Below are 27,648 nucleotides of genomic sequence, written 5' to 3'. Positions count from 1 at the left end.
GGTGCAAGAAACAATACACGGATGCAATGGAAAGCCGGAATTTGGCAACGAAGGGCCCCACTCGAGAGGCATGCGTGCAACACAATATTTCGCTGAAACCCTTTACAAAACGGCGAACCGCTTTCGTGCAGTTCAAGGCGTTCTGTCGCGCATCCAAGCGAAACCGCTGAAGCCCCCTGAAAAGGCGCACAGACGGGGTGTCTCCTCAGTGTTTTTTTTTTCTCCCTCTCTCTCTTTCTCCGCTCTTCGTTTGCGGTCTCTGCGCTTGCGCCTCGTCAGAGTTACTGAAAAACCAGCGCCTCGAGGTATCCACGCAAACGGCATTTGCGTTGCTTTCGTTCCTCGCCGGTTCCATCGCAGCGGCAGCTCTCTCTGGCTCGTAGGCAGGCAGCTTCGCCCGGCCTCAAGCTTTTCCATTCTGATAAAAACAGACGCTGGACGCGCTTCATCGATGCTGCTTTTATTGCATTCGGATTGGCGAGCCTGTTCAAGGGAGCTGCGCAGCTGGCTGCGATCGGGACTTTCAGACTCCCATCCGCTCATCCAGCTCTGTGTTCCAGACGCGTGCGGATTCTTCGCTGACGCAGAGAGACGTTGGCTTTACGAGTGCGCGTCGTTTCGCGTGACTCTTTCGCTAGTAAACTGAAAACTGAGCTGCCTCAACCCCGCGCGACCTGCCTGCGCGTGTCCCCCGGCTGAGAGCTGCGTGCGTATTCCTGTAAACGCTTCACGCTCCTATGGTGCCGCATGCATGCGGATTGAGGGTTCACCCTCACCCCTTTCTTCCTGCCTCATAGCCAAAAGCTAGAAGACTTGACAACTCTAGAAAAGTCACTTCGTTCGGGCCAGCAGAAATACCTCGAGAGCGCCACGAGAAAATCGAATTTGTTTGGGAACATCAGAGCCAAACCGGTCGCCAAGATGCACGTAGAGCTTCCGCTCTAAAAACCACCTCAGAAACTCTCGCGAGCTCCCTCGCCTCAGCGCAGGCGCGGACTAACCCACGCGGCAAAAAGAAGCCTGAACTCGGAAACGCGAAAGCCTCACGCAACGGACTGCAGAGACGGCAGGAAACCGCCTGGACCCATTTTCGGACCTTGAGTAAGGCGAGCATATCTCCTTCCTACCTATCAATATAAATAAACATATATATATGCGTGCATGCAAAGCCGGCGTGGGGTCTCCGCCAGAACTCTCATCGCGTTCGACAGATACGCCCTCCGCTGTGCTCCCTCTCTTCGTCTTCGCGTAAAGCAAGCGAAGCCTCCCGTGCGGAAAAAGCTTATCAAAAACGGAAAAAGGCCTCCTGCACAGAGCGACGAGTCACTCAAAGTTTTGCCTTGACACACTCGAGCCGATCTGCGTGGCCCTGTCGACACACACGCGCCCTCTGCATCGTTTTCACGAGGACTGTGCAGACATATACACTGCTTCAGCGCCGCACTGCTTCGCGCGGAGGATCTCTGCGGCAAAAACGATTCTCGCTTCAAGGCAGCGGAATGTTGAGATGGTGAAACGCACTCCTCACAAAGTCCAGCCGATGCTGAGTCTGCTCAGAGGCCTGCCGGAAGAGCGGCGCTGCGGCGACCACGCGCTGCTTGATCGAGACCTCGTCCATCCACGAATCGTACTTAGAGCAAATGCGGAAAATCCACTCCTAAAAAAAATAAGGAAAAAACTGGAAAAATTCGTGTCGCCATAGCAGCTAGCATCCCGCCTGCAGAGAGGCGCGCTCGGGAGCATATGTTTTTTTCGAGAAAAAAAGTGCCTTCTGCGTCAAGCCCCGCCCGCCGCCCTCATGTTTACAATCCGCCCATCCACACCTCCCTTCCCATAAAAAGCACACGAATATACATACACATATGCGTATACATACATATATAACCCTGACCCTATATATATATATATATATAAATATATGCATATGTGTATGTGTGCGGCTGGCGGGTGGAGCGCGGTGCCTTTACCTCAAGATTCGCGTCGGCGAAGATGTCTTGGAAGGAACGGCCCTCCTCATCGAGCGCGCGGTGCTCGGCGAGAAGAAGGACGGTCTCGGCCTTGGTATGGCTCATGAACTCCTCAGCCTTGTCGCCGATGCAGCTGCAGCGCAGCGAGCCAGTGACGTCCATCAGCGACAAATTCAACATGTAGGTGTGGTTCGGCTGCTCACACTGCTTCCTGCAACTGGGGCACACCCAGCACCCCGGCATGTCTTCGCTCATCTTCTTGCGACAGTCGGGACAAGCCCTACAAAGAAAACACACAACCGCAAGAGACGCCACACTGCGCCCATCGCTTGCCAAACTCGCGCAGACGCGCACGCAAGGGAACACCCCAAAGTGAAAATCCGCAAGCCGGAGAGAGAGAGAAGGCGCGCAGATCGTCCAAGGCGAGAGCCGCAGCCGCGCATGCGCACATCCCCACGAACACACGCGCAGGCCAGGCGATGTCGGACCGACAGACGAAGTTCCACGTCGAAGCATTGACGTGCACATCGATATATCTACATCCATCTATCTATATTTCTATCTATACTCCTATCTTTATCTATCTATAATCTATCTACCTATATCTATACCTCTAACTACAGCTATCTAAGACGCTTCTGGGACAGAACTACCGATAATAGTCAAGAAGGCCCTTCTGTAAGCCCCAGACACGTGACCATGTTTAGGCCTGCGCATCCGCACGCACGTCGTGAGCGGCGTCTTCCGGCTGAGTGAGAGACGAGGTGCAACTCGGTTTGAAAAGTTCATACTCAGTTTTCTCTCGCTTCTAAGACGAAAGAGAACTCACGGCCACGAGAATCTGTCATCGCCGACGCGCTCGAGGAGCGCGCAGCAGGTCGCGTAAACGCCCTTGTCAGACACTGCAGAAAAAAAGCAGACACTTCTTTTTCCTTTGAAACGCGCCCAGCCGGCACCGAGAACGACACCTGTAGCTCGTAAATCCCACACACATCCACCTGCTGCTGCCTCCGCCTCTCCGCGACTCCGGCGGCATCCTTTCGAAGCAAAAACCCCTTCGAGACCTTTGCAGAGTCGCGCGATGAAAAAGAAAAAAAGCCGGCGTACCTGTGTACATATCTAGATATACAAATACATATATATATATATATATATATACAGTAAATAGTAGGCGTGTAGTACAATCAGAACGCAACGAACAACAGGTGATATGAAGTGCACTACGAAGAATCGCTTTAACGTTACATCAGATACACAGTATCTGACACTATTTAAATATATATATATATATACATATAGCTAGATGGCGGTTTTATGCGTTGTCTGCCCTGCGGCTGAGGCTCGCGGGATGGCGCTTACAGACTGAAGCCTCGGCCTGGGCAGCCTCCTGCGCAACTTGCTCAAGTGACTTGAGGACTTCCTTGCGGCCTATCGAAGAGCTGCCCCCCCCGGAGATTGACGTGAAGCCGCTGCGTTGGCTGCCTTCCTGAAGCACATTTGAACGCGGACAGGAGAAACTTCAGCGGCCCCCCGCTGACTGCGTAGAGGCCTTCGCAGCGCACTGACAAACAAACCCGCCCTCTGTTGGTTGCTGATGTGCTCATGCGCGTGTTTGAATACACACAAGCAAAAATAAGTATAAACATGTTCATAAAGCATAACGCGGAAAGCGAGAGCCTCGAAAGAATTGAAGCCCTTCGCCAAGGAAAAGAGACATCCACCAAAGACTATGAACCAACACATACATCCATCCATACACGTATACGTATATGCATACATATATACGTATAAACATTCATATATACGTATATACATACATGCATACATAAATATATGTATTTATATGCATGAGAGAAGAGACGCCTTGGGATTTCAGCCTGACGGCAAACCGACTTAGAGGCAGTGCAGCCCTTTTGCATGCGCAGAGAGGTTAAAACGCTTACGCGATTCCACCAGTCCTGGAGCTCCGCGGCGCGGCTGCTGTCGGGGAAGAGCTCGATGCGCGTGTGCCCTTGCGAATCCAGTTTCTTGCCATTCCAGTCGCCAACTTTCACGTCTGCGACCCAGAAAAGGAGTCGGAACAAACTCTGCTTGCTCTTCATCGCGGGCGCAACCTGCCTCCCCCCCGAGGCTCCAACGACGCCCGTCCACACATACAAAAGTATATACATATATATATATATGCATGCGCCAGCATGCATTGCAAAACTATGCGTAATTATATATATATATATATGCAGGATTGCATCTGAATACCTTCCAGCAGGAAGTTGAAAAGGAAATGCATTAGGCCGCACGCAGCTGTAGAGGTGACGAGACTGCAAATCTGCCTCGATATATCTTTCAAGTCAAGCGACGCACAAATACGGTCAGGAGATACGCCGAAAGAACAGGAAAAATCAGAAAAAAACACTCCTCCCGCACAAACAGCAGAACGATCTTCCGGAAAAGAGACACAGAGATATCAGTGACGCTTCGGTGAAACCTTTCGACAGAAAGCCACCTCGACTTGACACACGCATCCTCACTCGACAGCGCATCCCTGCGCGCAGACCTGCACACGTGTGAATATCTGTACCTTTATATACACGCTCAACCATAAGCAAGCATCGATACATACATAGGTATATATGTACATGCCATGCAATCGCGCATCTTGCAGCGCACGCCTTCGCACGCGACGGAAAAAAGAGCAAATTCGCCTCACTTTTGAGCAGAACGACAGGTTTTTGACTGAGTTGTTCCTCCGGAATCGCGTCTGCCTTGTCGCCCCAAAGCGTCAGCGCCAGCGACGCGCCGCCCTCGTCGACCAGGTACACGTCTCTCTTCGGTTTCTGCTGGCCGGTGGACTGCCGCAGTAAAAAAAAAAAAAAAAACTCAGCAGCGGCTCAGGAAGCGTAGCGAAAAGAGGAAAACGCAGACTCTTTTGCCACTGGAAGGCGGGAGGCTGCCAGCGAACCGACGCACAAAGCGAGTCCTGGGGCCTGCCCGCGACCAGTGCCATCTGCGCGACGTCTCATCTCTTTATTGCTTGCAGGGATAGGAACACCTCGCGCGCGAGCGGACGAACGACACATGCCGAGCTGAAAACTTGCCTTGATGGTGATGGACTGAACCGGGCGGTAGTCGTGGACAACTGCCATGAGGCTGATCGTCGAGTTGACCTCCTTCTGCTCAACTCCACAAATGTCCACCAAGTCCGCGCTGCAAAATAAAAAAGACGCGAACCTCGAACAGAAATACTCGAAAAACCTCCCTTATCCCTCCCTCGCTTCCAAGAGGCGCACGACGCACACAGACTCTTGCACCGACAAAGAAAGCAACTATGCGTTGCGAAGATCAGCGTCAGTCTCCGCACGCGAAGACATCTACAGGCTGGAATGAAACCAGAAAAGAAGCCCTGCCTTTTCCCTGCAGACTGGGCACAGAGAAATCGACCTCTCAACCTATCTACGCGCGACGCCACACGGAGCACGCCTGACCATCCCTCGCGTTCCATTTAACCTATTTGTGAGAAACAATTTCCCAAAAATCCGGCGTTCTGAGTCTCACGTCACGGAAGGAATGTCGTCGCCGCCCTCGACTTCCGTGATTGTCGACCTTTCATCGAAAGTGATCTCGTAGTCGTGCCGCGTCTGGTTGAAACGAGGATTCTTCGGCTTGACGGTGCCGCCGCGGAAACAGTAGACCTGCGAAAAGCATTCGACACGCAACCCCATGCAAACAGCAAGTGGAAATACGCGGTTTCAATCAAAGACAACAAAAACGCCCTCCCGCGCTGACGCACCATCCACATACCTCCACGCAGACGCATCGCAGGGTCTTTCACACACATCCATACATATATTTATATATATATATATTTATACAAATATATACATATCCTTCAGCTTTATACACATAAACACACATGGTTATTATATGCATACATATATACATTTATTTCAGCTTTATACACATAACTAACCATGTTTATATACACATATATACCTAAATGTGTATAATATGAGTTGGTGTGTTTGCCGAGCGATGTGCAATCGGCTATCAGACAGAGAACGTGAAGGAGACACCTCGGAGAGCAGTAAAACCGGCGGGCAGGAAAACGAGGGAGCTGCGCGGCGCCTACCTTGCCTTCCTGCAGCACGTTGAACCACTTATCCACGGCTGTGTTGAAGAAGGTCGCGCGGATTTCGCCCTGCGCAAGAAAAAGACACGAAAACATCGAAAAAGCTGAGGAAGGAAATCTGCCTGCATCAACTCAGTTCTCGCCGTGCTGCAACCGAGGACCCTCGGGAAAAATGCGGTTAAAATCTCTCTGGATTCTGCACAAGCGACTCACGTCTTTGTCCTTCAACTCCACGTTGAACAACTGCCCAGGCCCTCGCGCGCCGTTGAACTTTCGAATGTCGCCTCTGTGAAAAAGCCCATAGAGACGCAAAACGCACCGGACGATGGTCTCAAGAAGGCGCGCACAGAAACGCGACGGAGAAGCGAAAAGCGAACGCACAGGAGGACGGCGACAGCGACGCAGTGGCGGCGGCGAGGCAGCGAGCCAGACAGAAGCTGTAAGCCCAAGAAAAACCGAGACGGTACTCGAAGCGATTGCAACGAGGAAAGCGAGCCAGTTCCTTGCACGTCGAAGCGGCGAGAAAGAAAAAAAAAATCGCTCCGAAGCAGGCCGACGAAGCGCAGTCAAGGAGACACTCGCGCTGGATCCTGGAGACGGTTCAACCACTCTAGCAAGTGGATGTTTTTCCATTGACTCACTCACATCGAATCTTCGTAAATCTGCCTCAGTTTCAAATACACGCATCCGCTGTCCACGGAAACAGACTGTCACGAGGAAAGCGGCAAGTTCCTTTCTTCTCGCTTCCTCACTTGATGTCAACGCGCGCGCGAATCGTCCATTTGGCTACGTAGGCCGTGAGATCTTTCAACGGAATGAAACTCTCCGCCGGCCGCATGCCGTGTTGTCCCTGCTGAGACCCCGCGGACGCGTAAGGCGCGACTGAGCAGCAGCGGAGACGCAGAACACACGTATGAGTTTCGAACGCGGGGAGGAACCTCGCCCTCGCGTGTCTGTTCGTTCGCGAGTCTCCACCGCCCCCCAGATATCGATACGGTCGCGCTGCAAGCACCCAGCGTCTCTGCACAACGACCCGCGCGACCTGCGGACCGACTCACCGCTCCAACCCCAACTGCGACTATTATCTCGTCCTGACTGCTCACGAGTTGCGTGCGCGTATCCTTCTTTGGAGATTCAAGAGGCAACACACCGCCCCCGGCCCCTCCCCCCCGCCATCTGCCAGCCTCTGAACAGCCGGAATAGGCACCGCGTCGAACCCAACGCGGGGTACTCTTTCAAATCTCTCATGTAAGGCCGTCGCCTCGCCTCCTCGCGCCTACCTCTGTGGCTCGCCAGACTCTGCATGCTCCGCTGCGGGCCTCCTGCGCTCGGAAGGCCGCCGTCGCGCGGCGGAGGATACAGCGGCTGCGCGCGGACGTCGGCTCTCTGCACGTAGAGCGGCTGCGCGCGGGCGGCGGCGCCTTCTTCGCGGCTCTGCGGAAAATGCGACGCTGCGTGCCGACCGTGGAGCCCGTCCTCGCCTGCGTGCGCCGCAGGAGGCGCATGCAGCGGCCTAGCCGCCGCAGCAGACGAAGAAGACGCGTGGGACGGAGACGCGTGCGGGAGACCGCACGGAGAGGGCGCTGCTGCAGGCGCGCCGGCCTCTTGAAGCGAGGGAAAAGCGACCTGCGCAGACGAGACAGCGAAGGACTCTCTTTTTCTGTATTCGCAAGACCGCAGAGCAGGGAGAGGCGAACCGGGAGGCGCCGCGCACAGAGCCGCGCACGCGACAACAAAGGCAAAGAGAAGAGCGGCACCCGACGGGGGGAGGGGGGAGGAGGGGAGGGGGGGAGGGCGGGGTAGCGGGCGGCAGGTGTCTTGAAAACAGAGAGAATCCTCTTTGAGAGCGGAGATGAGAAGCCGACCGGAATGAATGCACACGAGACAGAGAGAGAAAAAAAGAGAAGAACACGAATCAATACACACACGCAGATGCGCAGTGCGCGATGAAGCAGCGAGAGCCGTTTAACACATGAGCAGATATTTTGCTTCACCAAACGCGGGAATCGAACTGAAACACGCAACGAGCGGTAGAAGAAGGCAAGAGATACCTTCTGAATTCTTTTAAATTTGAACGCACCTCCGCTCGCTGCTGCATTTGGAGTCGCTCCGCAACGCCGTGGTAGTCGCGCGACAGCACTTGGAAAGCGCGGGCGAGAATGATGTGCTTTCCTCTGAAGAAAAATTTTTTAAAATCGCGAAAACTGATGATACTCCCCTGCCTGTCTTTGCGAGTATATACACATCCGTGAACAATGAAGACTCCAATTTAGACAGCGGGGAAGGAGGGGAAAGAATGCGACGAAACCTCAGCACAGACGGAGTATAGATACTCAAAGTATTGACAGTTCTTTAGGTGCTTCTTCGCCGACGAGTTCTATAATGTTAAAAGCAAATTTACGGCTATACTATGCAGGAGCTTTACAAACCCATTCACCATCTTATATCTACACTCTGATATTAATCCTCGCGTCACGCGAAGGAAGAGACAGCGGCCGCAGGCCTCGAGCTGGCAGAGCTGCTGAGGCCTCCGGACGTGCTCGCGAGGCAAATGCTGCACGAAGAACAAGAAAAAATTTTATATTTATATCGTAGGAATCCAATCGCATGTCGATAGAGAGAAGCCGTAAACAGAGGCGCCTACCGGGGCGTTCGCGTGATGCTGATCTGCCCGAGTCGAATTACACAGCCGGAGAGCGCAAGAGCTGCGGCGTTCAAGTCTTCCTCCGTCGGAGGCTCGGAGGCTCCCGGTGCGAGGGGCGGCAGCTGCGTCGAGGCGATGCGGCACCAGCTGACTCCATCTGAGACTGTGATGCTGAAAAAAAACCGAACAAACTCACGGAAGTCAGAAATCCTCACGCATGTCTGTGCACAAGCAGCTACGCACACATATACACACGTGAAGGCTATATATATATATATATATATATATCATGACATGCATGCGGACGAAGAGGCGAGGATTTGAGGTTGGTAATGTAGTGGGTGCCTGTGAGCCACCGCAAGATCGCGATCACATGCTGCTTTTCGCATATCGACAAGCGCGCAGAGGAGCGGCTCTTCGTCTCCGTCCTGAAGGCATGCGGAGAGGCCGCGCGTTGGGTAGGCGCGGCTGACTACCGACTGAGCTTCTCGAGCGCGAGGCTCGCCCATATGCAGAAAACTGCGCCTGCGTACAGTCTCGATCTGCACGCATGTGTCTCTGTTTCTGCGTCTATCTACGCATATGTGCCACAAGACGCCACCTGACAGGGCGGAGATGCTGCGCAGCATCTCCGCCCTTTCAGGATAGCGAGTTTGGCGTTTGCGGCGCGGCACGCCGGCTCCCTCGCGCCTCCTCACATCGTTTTGTTTTTCGCGTGGAGCGCCGCGAGGCAAAGCAGTGCGGGGTCGTGGGGATCAACGAGCTGCAGCAGCTCCTGCGCGGAAGGGCAGACGCCCTTCTGCCGCTGCAAAGCGAAAGCCGCGTCTGCGAACTTGGTGAGAAAGCCAAAGGAGACCTGCGGCGGAAACCCTGGAGGCGGCTGACCGTCAAAGTGCGGAGTGTCGCCGCCGTAGGACGCAGACGCGCCCGCGCTCCGCGCCGAGAAACTCGACGAGTGAGCGCGCGCGGGAGACTGCGCGGAGAAGTCGCCCGGCGGCGCCCCCAGGCGCGGATGCGGCTGCATGCTGAAGAGGCGAGTGGAACGCGCGAAGGTTTTCGAAAAAAAGAGACGCCCCTACGGGCTAAGAAGACGAAAAGGGGCACAGAAATGACAAAAACAGTCACACAGATGGAAGGCACCCAATGTCAATATATACAGACAAATATATCTACATATACGTACAAATATGCATATACATATGTACATACATATGTATGATATGTGATACCCTTTTGCAATTAGGTGTGCTTCTCAGAGCACAGAGACGAAAGGCTCCGTTGCAACAGACGACGCACTCTCGAAACGCCTCGCACAAATTAATACATCCCGACCGCTGCCCCAGAGGCAGATGGCAGCTTCACAAGGATATATCGTTTAATACAGACGCGTTTACAGGTGCAGTTGGATAGGCCATGTGAAGTCAGTACGCGGAGGCAGACACATACAGAGGTGGAAGCGGCGATAAAAAGAGAGAGCAGACTGACAGCTTCGAGAGGCAATGAAGGAAACATCGAGCCGGGAGCTGAAGAGTATCTTTTCAACTCACGGTTCCGCATCCTCAGAGCGCGGCGGCAGGCTGCACAATTGCAGCTGCTGGCGTGCGTCGCTCGAGGGAAACGCCGCGGAAACCGGGAGTCACAGCCGTTTGAAGCCAGGATTTCCGCGCGAGGAATACTTGAAGGAAAAAGAGAAGCAGTCGCGTCACCTTTTCCGGTCGTTTTGAATCAATTTCTCTGGTTCGGCGAAGAGAGAAGAGACACGAGCGCGGACGATGGCGAGGGGAGGGACGTGACAGCGAGCGAGAAAGAGAAGACGACGATGCCCGCGCCCCCGAAAGAAAAGCAATTTCTTTTCTCGAAACCTCGTTCTTCAGAAATGTAGTATCTGGAAGCTCGTTCTCGAGAGGAGTGTCACATGCAATGTCTTCGAGAGAAAATCGCAAGAGACACGAGCCTCAGAGAGGGGGGTGAGCAGTTCACAGAAAACGACGCACTTTGCCGACAAAAACCCAGAAAAAAGTCTTGAAAATCCGACAGGAGCTCCCAAAAGCCTTCATCAAGGGAAACAGACCCGCGAACCGAATCGCGGAGGACTGAAGGAGGGTTTTTCTTTCACCAGGGACGAAGCGCGGAGCGTGTGTCTTGGAGGTTCGAGAGAAAAGAAGCGCACGCGCTTCTATGTGCGATGTTTGCGCCCTGTTCGGCCATCACACACCGCCGAACGGGACGGGAAAGACGCTCCAAAACGCGCTCAGACACAGCTGAATGTGAACTCAAATTGCAATACTTCAAAGCCGCTTGTGCCACGGATTTCGTCTTTTCAAACGGCATAAGCGCACCTTCGCTGCTGTCAATGGTACACGCCCGGCGCTCTCCCCGCGGACGCCATTTACGTCTCTTCTTCACACGAAGCGACAGCGAGGCGGCAGATGAGGATGCCTCTTTCACGCACGTACAGCTGGGACCACATTTACTTGGGTTTATGGTTAGCAGGCGTAGATAACGCCACTTCATGCTGGCAGACTGAATGAATGCCTTCAAAGCGGGTACACACAGCTATGCCTCCCCAGGGTGGATCAACATGGGACTGACAGGCGTTTCCGACACGCATTCACATCTTATTCTGCGCCTGCCAGGTGTAAGGAATTGTGGCTCACCGAAAGGCACCTCTGATAGGAAGGCGACCCGCGCACAGCCTTAGAATCCAATGACAGGCTGGCTCGCGCGGCAGCCAATGCTCAGGCAACGCGATATTATATATATATCTATGCGCATCGGCAGATATGATAGAGGAAGATATCTCAGGGTATTTTTCATGCACATCTCAAGCTCGGAGGTGCTGAGATGTGCGTGGGACTTGGGAAGGCCCCTGGAATACCGACGGCGGCGAAACCGTTAGCGCTGTACGTCCGAAGTATTGACATGCCGATACAAGAACATAGAAACACGTGAATCGTGTATATACCTGTCGCGGAGTGTCCCTCGTCATCCCCCCGACGACTTACTTCTTCTTCATCGCAGGAGTTTGGCCCCACGCTACTCGACACGTAGCAAAATCTGCTAGACATAATTATGTACGTGGTACTACACTTACGGAGTCGTACGATTCTCAAACCTATGCAGACGAATACACATATATATATATAGGTATACATATATACATATATGGCACTGCGGATGCCTCGGCTACACGTCTCGGTGATTTCTGGACGCAAAATGCCTTAGTATTAGCGACAGCGTGGCGCGTACGTATGCCATTCAAAACATCGCGTATATGATGCTTCCCCAGATTGCCTTTTTTGAAAACCCGCTCACTTGAGGACGCATGCCTCATGGTCGAGGGCACAGAGCGCTCGAGAGAGAGTCTTTGGAAGTTTTACTTTCTCTTCGGAAACCGGAAAGGGCGCTGCGCGCATGTCTGTTTCGCTGCGGCAGCATGAACCGCGAAATAGGCCCACTGCGCTGAAGACACGCTAGCGCGTTCAGCAGATCTATTAGTACGGAAACGCTGGAATTCACCTGCGTGCCTCTGCAGCGGTGGCATTTGCACGCGGAATCGAAAGAGAGTTCAAAATCTTCCAGAGAGTGGCGTGCGACGTAGGCGTGGAACTTAGGGCCTCGCCGTCGCTGCACACGCTTAGACTGTTCTCCCCTCCGCAAGGCACGCTTCCATTCTGGTCCAATATCAGCCCCGCTTTGCACAGATATATGTTCTTTCCGTGTTGGCTGCAATTCTTTCCTGGTGCTCGCCGAAAGGTTTCTCGCTGCGTGGTGTGTTGTTTCGCGGTCGCAACTTCACTCATAGCCATCTTTCTCGCCGTTGCACTTCCACGTGTGTTTTCTGTGCTTGATGTCGTTTTACAGCACTTAGCCACACGAATGGGTGAAGATTTGCTTTGTGGCTGTTGTCGTGATTTTCTCTCATTTTTTATGTTTTTTTTTTCGTGCGTATGCTGGCGCGGTCATTTGCCAAACTCTCCTCCCCGTCGGCTGGTGAGGTCTGTCTGGGGACTGTATTGAGAGCCGCTCGCAGGGCTGGGTCATTGCTGGTTTTCTTTTTTAGTCTTTTCTCAGACTGAACTGCGCGGTTTCCGCGTTTGGGTCGATTTGCTGTCTGCAGTCTCGAAACTTTTGCCTGAACAAATAAAAACGGTTTTCCTCTCATCGTTGGCGTCGCTCGCCTCTGTGTCTCGCTCGTCGTACTTTCGCGCCCACGCGGCTTTACGCAGGAAACGTCTTCCAGCGAGCGGGCAACGCAGAGTGAGAGAGACCTAGCTCGATTCTTGCCTCTCAGCGGTATTTCCTCTTCCAGACACTAAAAGACGACTATTTTTTCTCTCTCTTTGGCGGGTCGCGGTGCCTGCTATGTCTCTTCGGCTCCTCCTCGCTCGGTCTCTGCGCAGCCGAAAAGTCGACGCGCGATCCTTCAAAAGGCTCGCGAGTGGCGTTTGACACAGACTTCGCCAGTTTCACTTTTCCAAAACTACCTTTTTCTCCTTCTCTCAGCCGACGCCTGAGCTCGTCTGCCGCCTTCGCCGGCTCTCTGCTTCTCTCCCTTGTCTCTCTTTTGGCGGCCGAGTTGCGGCTGGCGGCTCTCGCGGCTTCTTCTTCGCATGTCTGTCTCCAAAGTGGTTCCTCGGATTTATTTTTTCGTTTGCACTTTCCTACGGGGAAGAAGAAAGGACCTAAGGGCTGCCTCAGGCTGCCGCCTCTGCGGCGTTCCACGAGAGCGAAAAGAGGCGAGGCTCGCGCGCAGAAAAATGAAACAGGCCTCTCCTTTCTCTATTTCTGTTGCGTAGACGTCAGCTGTTTGTCTCTCTCTCTCACTTCAAGAACTAGATGTTTCTGTTGAACTGCGACAGCTGTTTGATGACTTTTCTGCGTCGAGCGCAGGTGTGACCGGAGGAGACGCGCTGCTTCTTTGCCTCCGGTAGCGACACTCCGGTCAGGTTTGGCTCCTCTTTTCTGGTCTTCGAGACTTCTCCTTCCTCTCAACTTCTGCGTATCATTTCAGTTTCCTGTTCTGCGCCAGCCGGAGGTCGCTTTTGGCACACCGGGGAGGCGTTTGCAGGGAGGGCACCCCCGTCTGTTTGCGGTTTGCAGCTCTTCAATTTTTTTCAGTTTTTCTCTCCTCATCAGCGCCATGGCTTCCGCGCGTAAGGGCGTGGCCGGTGACGAGTCGTCGGACCTCGCAAACCCTTCGACGTCGTCCCTCTCGTCTTCCTCCTATTCGTCTCCCTCTTCTTCATCGTCCTCTTTTTCTTCCTTTTCTGCCGGGGGTTTGACGAGCTTGACAAGTTTGAGTGGAAGCAACGTGACGCATCGGCTTGCGGACGTCGGTCGGTCGATTTTTGCGAGTTTCACGTCCGCGCCAGTCGACTCTTCTTTCCTCGCAAAGGGCACGCTCACGCCGCAGGAGTTCGTCAACGCCGGCGACCTCCTCACTCACAAATTCCCGACGTGGCAATGGTACGAGTACCTCGGAGTGTCGCCTTCGCAGCAAGCCCTTCCTCAGGTCGTCGTCTGCATGTGCTTCTGATTGGTTGTCCTCTTTGTCTCACGCTGCATGCCGTCGTCTCTCGCTGACTGCGTTGAAAAGGCGGTATTTAGCAGATCTCTCAGCGCGTCGCACCGCAGTCGTGAGCGATCCCTTCATACCTATGAGTGGACATGTGCATATTTATGCGGACGTGAGCCTCGTCTTGACTTCCTTCCTAATCTTCTGCATGTCTTTCGCCTGCGAACTCGTCTGCCCGCTGTTTGACTCCGCAGGATGCACGCAACATCTCATGTGCGCCCTTCCGCTTGCGCGCGCTGGTCGCCATAGTGGGAGCGGCGGCGATTTGTGGCTTGTGAATTTCTTCGTTTTTTTTTATTTCTTGCACTCAGGCAAGGCTGTGGCAAGGCTGGAAAGCGGCCGTCGAGTTGGCTTCCAGCCGACAAGCAGTTCCTCATCACGCGTAGCGTTCCCTGCTACCGGCGCGTCAGAGACATGGACAACGCACTCAACTCCAGAGTGAGTTTTTCGCTTGACTTACATGATTGGGGTGAATCGTTTCCTCCCGCCTGGTCGCGCAGGTCTACTTGATTGCGTTCCTCCGTATCCAGGCACGTCGAGGTGATGGTGTCTCCTGTCAGGGATCCGTGCTAGGCCCTCGTGACATCGACAGATTCCTTCTTGCCGCTGCAAACGGATGTACAGAATACATATATGTACAAGTAGTCATGCGAGTTTCGCGGCGTAGGCGTGCGTATATGGATGCGCACGCGCAGGCAGTACTCTCTGTTGCATCCGTGAATGAGGCGCCCGAGCTGAAGGTTGAAGACTCGTTTGCGCGTGCGCCTACGCTCTCTCTGCGGCCTGCGCCTTTTCTCGGTGCTTCGGGCGCATGCATGTTCGTCTCTCGTTTCTTTTTTTCCCAGGTGGGACACGACGCGGAGGGTGGATGGATGCTGCCGCTGCTGGGCGACGAGGAAGCGGAGGGACGCGACGGCGACGGCGGCGATGCGCCAGACTTGGCACAGAGCATGCAGAGTCTCCGAATCAAACCCGCCGGCGGCGAGAAGGAAGCCGCAGGGCACAGCGGAGACGCGCCGTCTGCCCACACGCGATCCACGCAGCCGGGGAAACCCAACGCGTCGAATGCAGGTATATTATCTTATACATGTATATATAGATATATATATGTTTGCAAAGAATGCGCACATGCACATATATATGCAAAGACTCGCGTATATGTATATATATGTGAGGAGATAGGTGCCTATGTTCTATATATCTGCGTGTGTGCGGCTCTCTAGACGTCTCCGCGGCTATCTGCATCTACGGACATGTGTCGCATGCATGCACGTTTATTGCATTGAGTGAGTGTGCTTCGGAATCTGAGCTCGCAAACGGGGAAGCGTCGGCCCGAGGCTCTGAGACGAGAATGCGTGCCCTGGTCAACGCCATATGGCCTTTTAAAAACCTGTTGGATCGCCGAGTGGAGAGCAAATGCGTATAATTGCACGTATGCGGATGTGTACAGATGTGTGCGTACATGTATGTGTGCGTACATGTATGTATGCGTACGTGCATGTATGCGTGTAGTTGCGCTTTTGCGAGAGTATGACGGCTTGTCTGTTTTGAGCATTCGCCGGCTGTACGTCATAGAGATATATATGTATGAAAAAAATGGAAGTATCCACATCTATATACGTACAGTGATGAATAGGTGCCTGCAGGCGTGTTCGACGAGGCGCTGTGCCCGCCTTTTCTTCATTTGTCGCTTGCCCCGTCGGCTTGTGCACGTTTTCAGGCCGAAGCGCGCGCGTAAGTTGCTTAGCTCCCACGGCTCCAAAGGAGTCGGCGCCTACCTTGGCTGCCTACTCAGAGGCCGCTGAGCGCTGCAGGTGGCGCTCCTCTGCATGTGTTGTTGAAAGAGGTCTCCAGCGTCCATAATTGAGCGGCCAGCGAGCTTGTAGCAGACATCAAAACTCGCAAAAGCTTTTTTTTGTGCGCCCTGGAGCGCATGCGTAGGCAAGCACACCGACGCGGCTTCCAGTCGCGCTGCCGGTTCGATTTTCCTCAGGATGACGTGCCCGACTTGATGAGCTTCGCGGACATCGACGACCTGGTTCAGGAGGTAAGCATCCCACGCCTCTCAGCGCCTCCAAACCTGACAGACTCAGAACTCAAAACCACGCGGAGGAAGTGGCGAACGCGTGGCTCGCTCGGTGCGATGCACCCATCGTGGAGCACTCGTATTTCTACATAATTTTTTTGTTTTTTTCGTATTTTAGGGGGGGGCGAAGGCCCAAATCTGTTTGCAGGAGATCGCACACCTACGGCCCTGGAAGCTTTCGTAGAGGTATATATACGAATATATATACGTACATATGCATATATATGTGTATGTGTATATTTGTATATATACATATATAAAGGTGTGTGTGGCGGTAGCTTCAGCTGACCGCAGCCCCGCGGCGCCGTGTGGTCGCGGCGCCCAGCTGCAGTTTGCCACGGTTTGAGTTCGGACCGCCCCATGGAGGCGCAGCCGACCCTGGGATCCTCCATCTCGCTGCAGCGATTGCATCACGTGTTCGCACTTCTCTGGGGTCGTTTCGAATCCATCGCTCGCTTGCCTCGCGCGGACGCCTTTTCTGTCCTCAGGAACATGACCCAGCGGCAGCAGACTCTCCTTCGTATTTTGTGCGCAACGCGCCAGACGCAGGTGGGCGCGATGAACTCTCAGACCGGCGAGGGGTTCCTGCGCGAGCGCTTATCTGCCTCCACACAGCTCTCTCCGAATAGGCATAATATCTTTTATATGATATGCGTATATGTTTGTTTAAATCACCGAAGACGCGAGGGACTCCTGCACAGCATAGCGCCTGTGTATAGCGTTTGAGAGCGGAACGTAGACTCGGTCGTCTGCAGGTTGAGAGCAATAGAATTCCGATGCGTTTGTTAGAGGGGTCTGAACTTGTTTTTTTGGTAGATTCATAAGAACGGCTACGCGCTAGCGGACAGCGCCTGCCACGGATGCTCGGGTGAACAAACTTATTAGTTCTGCACATCCTGGAGGGATCCGAACGCTTAGGAAATACTAAAGATGCATGCATGCATGAGTCAGGGCAAGCTTCGCACGCCGTGTTTGCCTGCGGCGTAGGATCTACGGAGAGACGTCTCTTGTGTCTCTCTCGTGTGCCTGTCGCATCATCCTAATCCATGCATCCATGCACACGCACGGCTCAAAACGTCTGCAAGTTTCCATAAGCTTCACAGCGGAGTGTCGGGTGAGGTCTGCGTGCGCGCAGAGATCGTCGCGGCGAGGACGTATGACTTGAGCATCACGTATGACAAGTACTTCCAGACGCCTCGCATTTGGTTGTTTGGCTACAGCGAGGTGAGAGCTGGATGCGTGTTCCCTCGCTGTTTTTCTCTCCGTGAAAATAACGAAAAAAGACAAACGGTCGCTCGGTCGAGTTTCCATGCGAGCACGCACAGTCGCCTGCGAATGCGCAGCACGAGGGATTTGCTGTGAAAGGCGCGCGCCTGTGGCAAGCTTGCTCTCTGTTCTTTCATTGGCATGCCGATCTGCGGCCTCGAGCGGGCCTGCCTGTGCGCGTGCACCCATTGGAAGGCAGCGAGGCACGCGCACACAGGATGGCTCGCGCGGTGCGGATGCGTGTGCTTTACGTTGCGCGAAGTGTTGTGTGCCCGCCTGGTTTTCGGGAAAACTCGCGCGTGCGAATTCAACTCGCAGCGTCTCGCTTTCCTGCGAGCTGTCTGCTCTGTAGAACGGTGTTCCATTGACTCCCGAAGAGATTTTCGAAGATATTCTCACCGACTACGCGGCGAAAACCGTCACAGTCGACCCGCATCCGTGCACCGGCATCCCCACCGCGTCCATCCACCCCTGCAGGTCCGGTCCGTTGCACTTTCAGTTTTTAAGTCAACGCATGCGAGCGCGTACGCGTTCGCCTCTGCTGGACAAACTCTAAACCGGTGTGAGGAGAGCAGATCCATGCATATGTTCTGATGTTCGGGTAGTTTCTGTTATGGCTGCTTTTCGGTTGCGAGTCACCAGCGAAGGCCTCTGTGTGTTTTGTTCAGGCACGCGAGCGTCATGAAGAAAGTGGCGGATAGTTGGGTGGAGCGCGGCATGAAGCCGCGACACGATCTCGCGCTCCTGGTTCTGCTGAAATTCATTTCCAGCGTGATTCCGACGATTGAGTACGACTTCACCATGGATATCGACATGTTCATTCCGCACACAGGGAAGGAGAAGGTTGCCAAGTGAAGCAGCAGCCGCGAAAAGCAGACGCGAGCGCGCGGGCGGGTTCATGAATGTATATGTGCGCATGGTCACTTCATGCGCCCCATGTACGCGGAGATTCATGTACAGAAATCAACTGCTGCGTAGACACAGCTTTCGTACACGGTGTCAATGCATCGCGTTCCGCGCGGCTCCTCGAGTCCGAGAGGCATGCGAGGGAGAGATGGCAGGCGCAGAGGCATTTAGACGAGAAACGCTCACTTTGTTTCAGCCTTGTGTCTTGAGAACGGGGGGACGGGGGGGGGCTCTTCCTTCCGGCTGTGGAAGTGTCGTCTCTGCGTTCAGTGCACAGAGCGAGAGCGCGAGACAGACAATGAAGAAAACATCGGGATGAGTTCTTTCGCATGAATAGACTGGTCAAACACCTTTGCCTTCTTTGCAAAGTGAGCGACGTGTACGCCGGCAGTTGTAGCGAAGCGATACACGACATACGGAGACAATTCCGCGGGAAAAAGCGACTCGCGGGCGCTTGTTGAGAGCAGAGAGAAAATGGTCCTCCATACTACCTACCATTTCCTACGCATCTTCATTTTTAGTCGCAAAGCGTCACTTTCTTCCATTTTCCCTCTAACTCGATTGGCTTTCCCCCGTAGGAGCCATGTACCTGCGCTCTCTTGGAGAACGTGTTGTCTGTGAAGGTGCAGACGGATACACGTGCGTGTGAATACATATATACACATGCACACATATGGATTTCCCAATATGTAACTATACAAGGTGGTTTTTCGGTAACCAGTGTGTTACGCAACGTTGACTTATTTGGCGTAAAAATCTTGCTGCCAAGGTAGTGAATCGGGGGTAACGTGCAGTCGCACTACCCTTGTACTACGAGAGACCCGCGGACCTAGATGGCAGCGAAAGCCGAAGTAACACTCCACGCGGTGTATTGCGATTACTGCGTGAAGCAGCCTGTTGCCGCTGGGCGTGGGAAACGTCTGCTTTCGCAGCTGTTTTTTTGTCGAGGGCTGAATGCGGATATGAGTGTCGACGCTCGGATACGGTCGTTGCACGAGCTGTTGGCTCTGGCATGCCCCACAGCGTTCGCGGTGCCCGGGGTTCAGTCGGCGAGCGCGTAGCGGGGTGGCTAGCCATCTCGCATTTATCACATATGATTTCGGAAAGCATCGAGGACGGCGTGCCAAATTTTGGAGGTCACGATGCTTTAACAGAGCTCAGATCGTGAGCGTAAGAATACAAGCAGCTTAGTCCACTGCCGCCCGCCCTCTGCGGAATTGACTGTGTACGCATGAAACTTGTGCGCCCTGAATACTTCTGGTTACAAAAGGCGTGACCCTCAGACCCCTTGAAACCTGCATTGTATCACATAGATTCACAAACACGAATACATATATGTGTGTATGCGCATGCATGTGTATAGCCAGAAGCTGTACGCCGCAGATAAACCCATATCACGCGTGCCACCGCACCTGTGCAAATTAACAACCCGTGTCTCCTTCTGCAAGATATTCTCTGCTCCTCTTTCCTGTTGCTTCCGCTTCGATAAGTTCGGGCCTTGCTTGCCCAGTCGCCTCAGTTGCCTTGTTGAGCCGTTATCAGCGCGGCCCTCGCCATGATGACTCCTTAGCAGCGTCAACACGGTGTACTGAGGCTTGAATGTTTTCGACTTCGTCACCTTATCGTGAGCGACGTCTGGCCTGTTTCAGCTTCCTTTGTCTATCCTCGGTTCCTGCGTCAGGTTCTGTTCACGGGACTTACATCACGCCTGGGAACCCGGGTGTACCTACACCTCCCATGACTCCCCCTCCCATGACTCCCCCTGCCATGACTCCCCCTCCCATGACTCCCCCTGCCATGACTCCCCCTCCCATGACTCCCCCTCCCATGCCCATCGAGGGTCCGACTGAGCTTCCGTAGAATCCAGACTGCGAGGAGGATCCTCCAGAAAACCAGGAGTTCTGGTTGGTGAAGCCGCCGTGGACCGTTTGTTGTATTGGCAGATAAACTGGCATCGGTGTCGGCGTTGGAACCGGCATTGGAGTCGGGTACGGGGTTGGAACCGGCATCGGAGTTGGCACTGGCATTGGCGTCGGAACTGGCATGGGCGTTGGAACTGGCATCGGAGTTGGAACCGGCATAGGCATGGGCATAGGAGCGGGCATGGGCATTGGCATGGGCATCGGCATGGGCATTGGCATAGGCGCCATGCTGAAGCTCGCACTGAAACAGCCATGGAATTTGCATTTGTGGTGCTGAGGTGACACCACTTCATCGTCCGTCCCGTCGACAACCTTAAAGTCCAGAGGCGTGCCTTTCAGCACACTCTCTCGCAACTCATGCTTAGTCGTCCGCACTTCCTTCAGGTCGCCCGAGGATGTCAGGAGCGTCACAGTGTAATCGTCGGCATCCTCGTTCGCTTTCCAGCCAATCACAGGCAGTGCCTGAGAACCCTTGTCCGGCGGCGGGATAACAGTGCCGTCGGAAAAGACGCGCTGGCCCTCGCTGTTCAGTTCTGCGACTGGCATGTACGAGGGGAACTCCGTATCAAAGGACCCTTCCACCAGCGTTTCAGCCGAGAAAAGCGGCGATTCCGCACTTGCCGGCTCCTCCAGGATCCTCAGGGGTGCCGCATTCTCCGAGTCAGCTGTTCGTACCACCCGAATGCGAGACGAACATCCATACGAGGTTGATGCATGGAAAGGGACAAGAGAACGTTAATGTTGTGAATCTGGCTCGTTAGCAGTCATGCTCAGCCGGCGGGGGCAAACAGCCGACGAGCGATAAGAACAATTTCCATTTTGAGACAGTTGCTAAGCGACAAACACCTGCACTGCCGCTGTGCTTCTCAGTCCTCCAGTGCTTCTTTGCAGACGTAAGACATGTGTAATGCATGGAACTGCGTGCACTAATGCCTACTCTCGACACGCTGAGTCAAAATGCAAAATCTGGTCTGCCTTTCAACCATTTAGCAAGCCACTTTGCGGATTTACATGAAGTTCTAATCCTCGGTTGTCGGTAGCCCAAACCTATCGCCAGCGGATTACCCCTGTGTTGCATACGTCGGCGTCGAACTGATATCTATAGCGAAGCTACTCAGGATGGCACGCAGTGCTTCTATGAGTAGACAGGGAAGCATGCAGCGCACGTCAGCGTCCTGTCGACTTACTGGATTTGTCTTCTAGTCCTGAGAACGACATGGGAGCAACTTGCTCCCAGTCCAGATGGGTTTCTTCTGCGCTCCAGGAGAACCCGGATGCCTCGTCGTCGATAGAAATCAGACTATCGTGGCTCAGTTGAGTGTTACTCGACTCCACCTCGACACCGAACACGGACACGATGCACAAAGCGCATGAAATAAAACCGGACACTGGCAGGAGCCAGCCACACCGCCGGAACTCCATCTTTTCTGTGGAGAAATGACAGAACAGCTCAACTTCAACACGTATAAGAGCCCCTGACAAGCCGCAGTATTCTTGTCGGAAATTAAACTGGGGATAGACGATGTGATGTAACAACCCGCGTTTACGGTTATACGCTTTTTCCCTCGTAGACAAAAGGAGCAGCCTGCACAGTTTTTGGTCAACATCAAATGCTTACATTGCGACGTTCACTCAGCAGCAGCCCGGTGCATTGCTTATACGCCATAAAGAGGAAAAGCTGTGCTAACAGGAAGTACGAGTCTGACCTCCCAACCCAGCGAAACCACACGTGGCAGTGTGCTCCAGGCAAATTGTAGGAAAATTGGCTCCCGCCCGCCCAAGACAAAGCAAACATAACCGTCGCCCATGCGCAACGAGCGCCGCCCCGTTCCGTAGCTTGAACTGTGAGCCCCTGACCTCCAACCCCGCGCAGCCTTTGCAGGGCTGGTCTCTGTGCACCCTCAAACGCCACTGTGCTGCGTTAGCCAGGCACTGCAGAGAGCAGACTACGAGATCCCAGGCAGCGCACGCCTCCTGCAGGTGATGTATAATTCACGAGCAACCTGCTGCTCAGGAGACGTTTTTCAAACAGGTGCTACACTGCATAGAGCACCGCGACGCTCGCGAGAGTACGGGCAGCCCTGGGAGAGCTCGACCGCCATCTGATTTGCGCGCGTTGAGTCTCGGAAGCATCAACAGCTGAGTGAGTCCTCTCTAGCAGCGAAGCATGCGTTTCGATATTTGGCAGGGCTGGAACACAAGAGGTTTCAAGTTGCTTGCTTGGGGAGAAACAAATCACGAGAGAGCCTGCCGTAAGCAGCAGCGTTTAGGGATGTGCCCAGCTCACCGGAGGGCAGCGTCTAAGAACACTCAGTGGCCTGTGCGTTGTGCAGAGATTTAGGTATTCTGCTGAATATGCGAGATGCTGGATATGCACCACGACTTGAAACATGTTCCGCCAATTGCATTGTCGAGGCAGTCGACTGAACAGGTCAGATGGAAGCTTTTGGCGCAAACGCACACAAGCATATTCGTCCGTTACATGCGTATAGACAAATGAATCCGTCTACCTCTTCCCACGTACAACTTCGACGAACAGTCGCCCCCGAATTTAATCGTACCCATGGTTACAGCCAAGAAAATATACAGTGGCGACGAATTCAGGTTCGTAACGCCTGCGTTATTCCCTTAATTCCTACAGCCTCGGTTGACACGTGCACGACCACTCGGTGGCCTGAAGCTACCCTGTGTATGCCTTTCAGCAGCTTCCTGGTTGTATTTTCTTTCGCCAAGAGGAACGTGTTTACCTATTGTCAGCGTTTGCAGATCACGGAAATGAGGAAGACTGTTCTGTGTACATACTCCTCCTGCCAGCATGTAGCCAAAGAATAATCCTTCGACTGTTTTCACCCTTCCGCCTTCTCCTCGTTTTCCTGGTCTCCAAGGGTAAAACAAGGAAATCTCCGAATGCTTGTGCGAAATAATCTTCCATGCGCGAAACAAATCTGCGACAGGACGGAGAACTGTCTGCTCACGGGACGCGTGGCTCGCCGGGTGAAGTTTGCTCTCCGGAGTATCTACACGCGTGCATATGCACGTACGAATGTAAGTGGTACGTGAACAAACTGGAAGCTGGAACGTCGACCTACGGAGCCCCGAGGACATGATAAGGTCTCGAACTATATTGACTCGGCGGATAGGCGTTGGCGGGACTGCGCACGTCTCCAGGGAGCTTGAGGAACTGCCAGAACCGCCAACTGGAGAGTGAAAGACACCTGGAAGACCTTCCTTCCCGTTCGTGCTCTCCTTTAACCTGCTACACAACCGCAAGGGAGATGGGAAAACACAGCGTTCGGTTGACTGCGGTCTCACCAACCGTCGCCCAGCATATCACTACGGAAGTGTGTACGTCGCGTACCATGCTATGGAAAACCCGCCGGCATTCATTCTCCGTTTGAAGATAATATTCACTTGGGGGTGTTGGTTGCTTCACTCAGCCCTCCATCGAGGCGCCGTTTACGCGGCGGAACGGCTTTTTTGTCTTCGTTTTGCCGCATGCAGAGTCACCTGCTTTTTCTCGACATGAACATGCATGCGTGCGCCGTGCGGGCATAAAGTGGCAGAATATTTCCGAGAGACGTTTCACTTTCTCTGTTCCATTTTGCGGTGCAGGCCGGTCGACAACGCATGGCCGTGCGACTCGCCTCACTGGCGCATGTCTTCCTCGTTCCGCGACATTTTTAGGCGTACCCCATTTCTCCTTTCTATGTCGTCTGGGGTGTACATACACCCGGACGCGAGGCTATTGCCAGCTGAAAATACTCACGGTACGGGTTGCCCGCTGCGAACACTGTTACTAAACTTGTGTTCTCTGCTCCTCTTTGTTTTCGCCTCCTTTTTGTTTCCATGTCTCTCTCTTCTTCCTCTTCGTACCCCGTCGATCTCTCGAGGGTGGCGCGTGCTTCGATTCGAAGGCATATTCTCGCGAACTGGTTCGCGCCGTACGAGATACGTTTTTCTCTTATCTTTTCTCTGCTAGCTTCTGCCTCTCCTTGATTTTTTTTTGTTTTTTGACGAGTTCCAGAAGCAACTGCTGCGCCGCATGAACTTAGCAGTCCGGACTTCTCCCCATCCCGTGGTCGCCCGGTACACGACCGTCTTTCGTCTTTTTTTCCTCGTTTCCGTCCTTCTGATGTGTGTATTCTTCTCTCTTTCGATAGTTTCGGCCTACAGCCACGAGCTTCTCCTTCGTCCTTCGATATAGCGTCTGAACGTGTCTAACCGCACACCCTTATCCCTCCTCAGAACTCGTTCGTCGTCTCGCTGCCTGCTCGTACTCGCCGAGCTGCCTCCTTTTCTGCCGGATTCCTTCCTCTCTTTGCTTTGCAAGCCTGACCGGGACGGCCCGAGGACCTCGCTGCGTCCGCAGAGTTCTCCACGAGAAGGCGAAGAACACAAGGGATTGGATACTGAAGCAAGGGGGGTTCACCCTGACAAGAGGAGACTGCGCTGGCGCGGGGTATCAGAGCGAGAAAGGGGCAAACACGCGAGTGTGCAGAGACAAGGAACGCGTGTCACTCTAGAATACCGTTTGCCCTGCCAAAATGGTGCTCCTTTCTGACTGGCAAGCCTTCGTGCTTGCAGTCAGAGACATGATCACACACAGCCCGAACACGGTGAGACTCCACTCCAACGGCACCTGCTCATGTCGGGCTTCGGAGACTTCTGCGTTTGTCTATGCGCTTCGCTGTAGGGCATGTGCAGCGAGAAGGGTCACCCTTAAAAGACTATGCGCTGCTTGTTTTATGACTGCGCGCTCTAGCTACGTGCGTGCGCTTCTCTGTAGCTCTCTGCACATCTCTGCGTGTGTAACGCATGCTGCGCAGCTACGCCCCAGGATTGTATTCAGGCCTGGATGTGCGCCTTTCTCGGATTTCAGTCTACATGTACATCCTGTTGCGTGTACGAGGAACGCGGCTCTATCGTAAATACGACTCTCCTCTACAAAATGCCGTGAAGAATGACACACATTTCGAGCGAAGCGACGTGTTCCGTGCGTGCGTGGAAAGCCGCGCACGTAGTTAGCTTAAGGAAAGACATCTGTCGGTATTAGGTAGCATGTTTGCGCGCGTTTTCACGCAGAAGGTGCCGTGGCTCTTTGTCTTGCTGCCGACAGACGCGCTGCACGATTAAGTACAAGCGACAGGCTGCGGAGCTCACCTTGAAGGTCACAGACAATGTCACGGTGAGCTCTCGTGAAAGTGTTACGTTTGTGTTTGGGCTCTCGAGTTGAGCGGTTTTACCGGGCGCCTGGGGGATGCATCATGGTGCACGGCGTCTGCCGCCGAAGGCCAGAGAGACACGATTTTTGCGATTCCATGAGTAGTCTGTGGCCTTCTGGAGGCCGGAGTTTCATACAACTATATATATTTATATATATGTAATTACGTCGTGCTCTCACGTTTGGCTGTTGGCGTTGACCTCTGCGGATGCACGCCCCGCAGAATACTGCTGGCGGTGTGCGAATGTCGCTGGATCGCGGCGTGAGACACCTCAAGCTTCTGCCTGTTCTCTGACTTTCCTGTGGGCCTAGGATAGAGCGTACATGCCGCGATCTATCAGGATTCTTTGATCAGAGTGTATTCAGGTGAAGCACCCTCGCCCGGTGCGGATGTCCTCCGTCGACTAAACGATCCCCGTTTCACCCGCGTCTGTGTTGTGCTAATAAAATGTGTGTTCGTGGAATTTTCTTTTTCAGTGCGTCAAGTATAAGGCCTCGAGCCCAGCAGAGATGAAGAACATCGACCGCTTCGGGCGCGCGTTCATGCAATGGACTCTGCGCCCTTCGTCGTCTGTCGAGGACTTGCCTTTTGACTTTTTGCCGAGTACGTTGAATTTGCTTCAATCTGCGCGCCTCTCCACGGCGTGTCGTGCGTAGAGAGGTTCATCGCATGCGTCTGCTTAGGCACCAGCTGGAATCGCTGCAGCGTTCTAGAAGGCAGATTGTTTCTTCCGCCGATGTGCGTGCGTGGGTTCACGCCTACACAAGTGCAGAGATGCCCTGGAAAAGACAGTCTGATGCGAAAGCGCTTTCCTGGCCGCACCTGCTTGCCGCCTGCGTGACTTGACCTTGAGACACATTCGAAAACAATTCGATTGTGCGGGTGTGCGACGCAGCGGGCGGCGACTCGGCACAAGGCAAGCGCGAGGCGAAGACGCGACGAAGGAAAAGAGGGGCGTGAAGACAACCAACAGAGTGCCTTTGTTTCTGTGTAGTTCCTCCTCCTATCCGTGTCTTTCTGACAGCTGCTCCTTGGTCATCCTGTAAGCGGCATGTTTTCGCTGTGTCTGTTCTTCTATTTTCCCCGCTGGACAAACAACACCACGTGAACAGCGAGCTGTTCGAAGCTGCATACGAAAAAAAGTGAGATGCAGAGTTCGCGAAACGCCGGAGGAGCTCATATCCACAAAGGAAAATGCTAGGTCGCAGTTTTGTGGGAACTATAGGGCCTTTGCTTATTCGAGCTCAGTAGCAAAACACACGCAACTCAGCGCTGTGGAGGTGTGTCAAAAGTAGGTGGAAGACAACCCAGTGAAACGGTGGCGTGACCTCTCGCGGAGAGCGACCACGCGCCCTCTGCGCTACGTTTTCCAATTGCAAACTCGTGAAGAGCCTGCGATACAGGACGTACAGTCCATCTTCAACCTCCGCTCGGCTTTTCGGGTTTAACACTGTCGCATCTGCGCTTCTGAAGGAGCAATTTGTGGCTAGCTGGGCTGCCGCCTGGACGCCTTCACTGATGGACGCGTGGGACTCACATTCGACTGGTCATGTGAAGAGAAACCGTGAATCTCAGCATGCACTACGCACGCTCTGCTTCGACTTTTTGGAAGACGTAGCTTATACAAGCAGCAGGCGCAGTTAGAGCGAAAGCGGTGTTTCGGTTCTCTTTTGCCATCCATTTGAGGCGGGGATGCATCCCTCCTGACCGTCGCACGGGTGCCGGCGAAGCTTCCAATTGCAAGGAACAAACAAGAGTCGTCACTACGTTTCTCCTCGGCCGTCTCCCGACTGACAACCTCCCTGCGTTGCGAAACATTCTGAGGGTCATACAATGAGAATTTGAGGCACCACCCATGCCCTGAGCCTTTCACTGACACGCAGAGTGACTGGCGCACGCCTCTCGAGTAGCGCGATTTGATTGTTACACAG

General features: G+C 53.8%; 4 protein-coding genes across 4 annotated transcripts; 2 read left to right on the top strand and 2 right to left on the bottom strand.

The window, feature by feature from the left end:
• Positions 1-1,486: 1,486 nt before the first annotated feature.
• BESB_036910 (replication factor-a protein 1 (rpa1) subfamily protein) lies at positions 1,487-9,761 on the bottom strand (the record flags this gene model as incomplete). Its single annotated transcript, XM_029362277.1, has 15 exons — positions 1,487-1,657; positions 1,968-2,247; positions 2,797-2,869; positions 3,327-3,453; positions 3,911-4,023; positions 4,675-4,816; positions 5,063-5,171; positions 5,520-5,656; positions 6,094-6,162; positions 6,307-6,379; positions 6,846-6,975; positions 7,374-7,719; positions 8,174-8,267; positions 8,738-8,908; positions 9,436-9,761. 15 exons carry the CDS (start codon positions 9,759-9,761, stop codon positions 1,487-1,489), a joined length of 2,361 nt encoding a protein of 786 aa, XP_029221242.1.
• A 4,119-nt stretch (positions 9,762-13,880) lies between these two features.
• On the top strand, positions 13,881-18,522 carry BESB_036900 (putative autophagy-related protein 3 atg3; the record flags this gene model as incomplete). The annotated part of the gene is made up of 8 exons (XM_029362276.1): positions 13,881-14,206; positions 14,627-14,753; positions 15,161-15,373; positions 16,309-16,362; positions 16,890-16,950; positions 17,537-17,625; positions 18,020-18,144; positions 18,336-18,522. 8 exons carry the CDS (start codon positions 13,881-13,883, stop codon positions 18,520-18,522), a joined length of 1,182 nt encoding a protein of 393 aa, XP_029221241.1.
• A 1,748-nt stretch (positions 18,523-20,270) lies between these two features.
• BESB_036890 (uncharacterized protein) lies at positions 20,271-21,917 on the bottom strand (the record flags this gene model as incomplete). The annotated part of the gene is made up of 2 exons (XM_029362275.1): positions 20,271-21,160; positions 21,683-21,917. The coding sequence occupies 2 exons, from the start codon at positions 21,915-21,917 to the stop codon at positions 20,271-20,273; spliced, it is 1,125 nt and encodes a 374-aa protein (XP_029221240.1).
• Positions 21,918-25,039: 3,122 nt separating this feature from the next.
• BESB_036880 (signal recognition particle (SRP9) domain-containing protein) lies at positions 25,040-26,677 on the top strand (the record flags this gene model as incomplete). Its single annotated transcript, XM_029362274.1, has 4 exons — positions 25,040-25,111; positions 25,612-25,680; positions 26,194-26,320; positions 26,613-26,677. The coding sequence occupies 4 exons, from the start codon at positions 25,040-25,042 to the stop codon at positions 26,675-26,677; spliced, it is 333 nt and encodes a 110-aa protein (XP_029221239.1).
• Between the last annotated feature and the right edge of the window lie 971 nt (positions 26,678-27,648).

Source organism: Besnoitia besnoiti, chromosome II, assembly GCF_002563875.1.
Source record: "Besnoitia besnoiti strain Bb-Ger1 chromosome II, whole genome shotgun sequence".
Taxonomy (NCBI): Eukaryota; Apicomplexa; class Conoidasida; order Eucoccidiorida; family Sarcocystidae; genus Besnoitia; species Besnoitia besnoiti.
The sequence above is the reverse complement of the archived record's forward strand: the minus strand, read 5'-3'. Positions and strand labels throughout refer to the sequence as shown.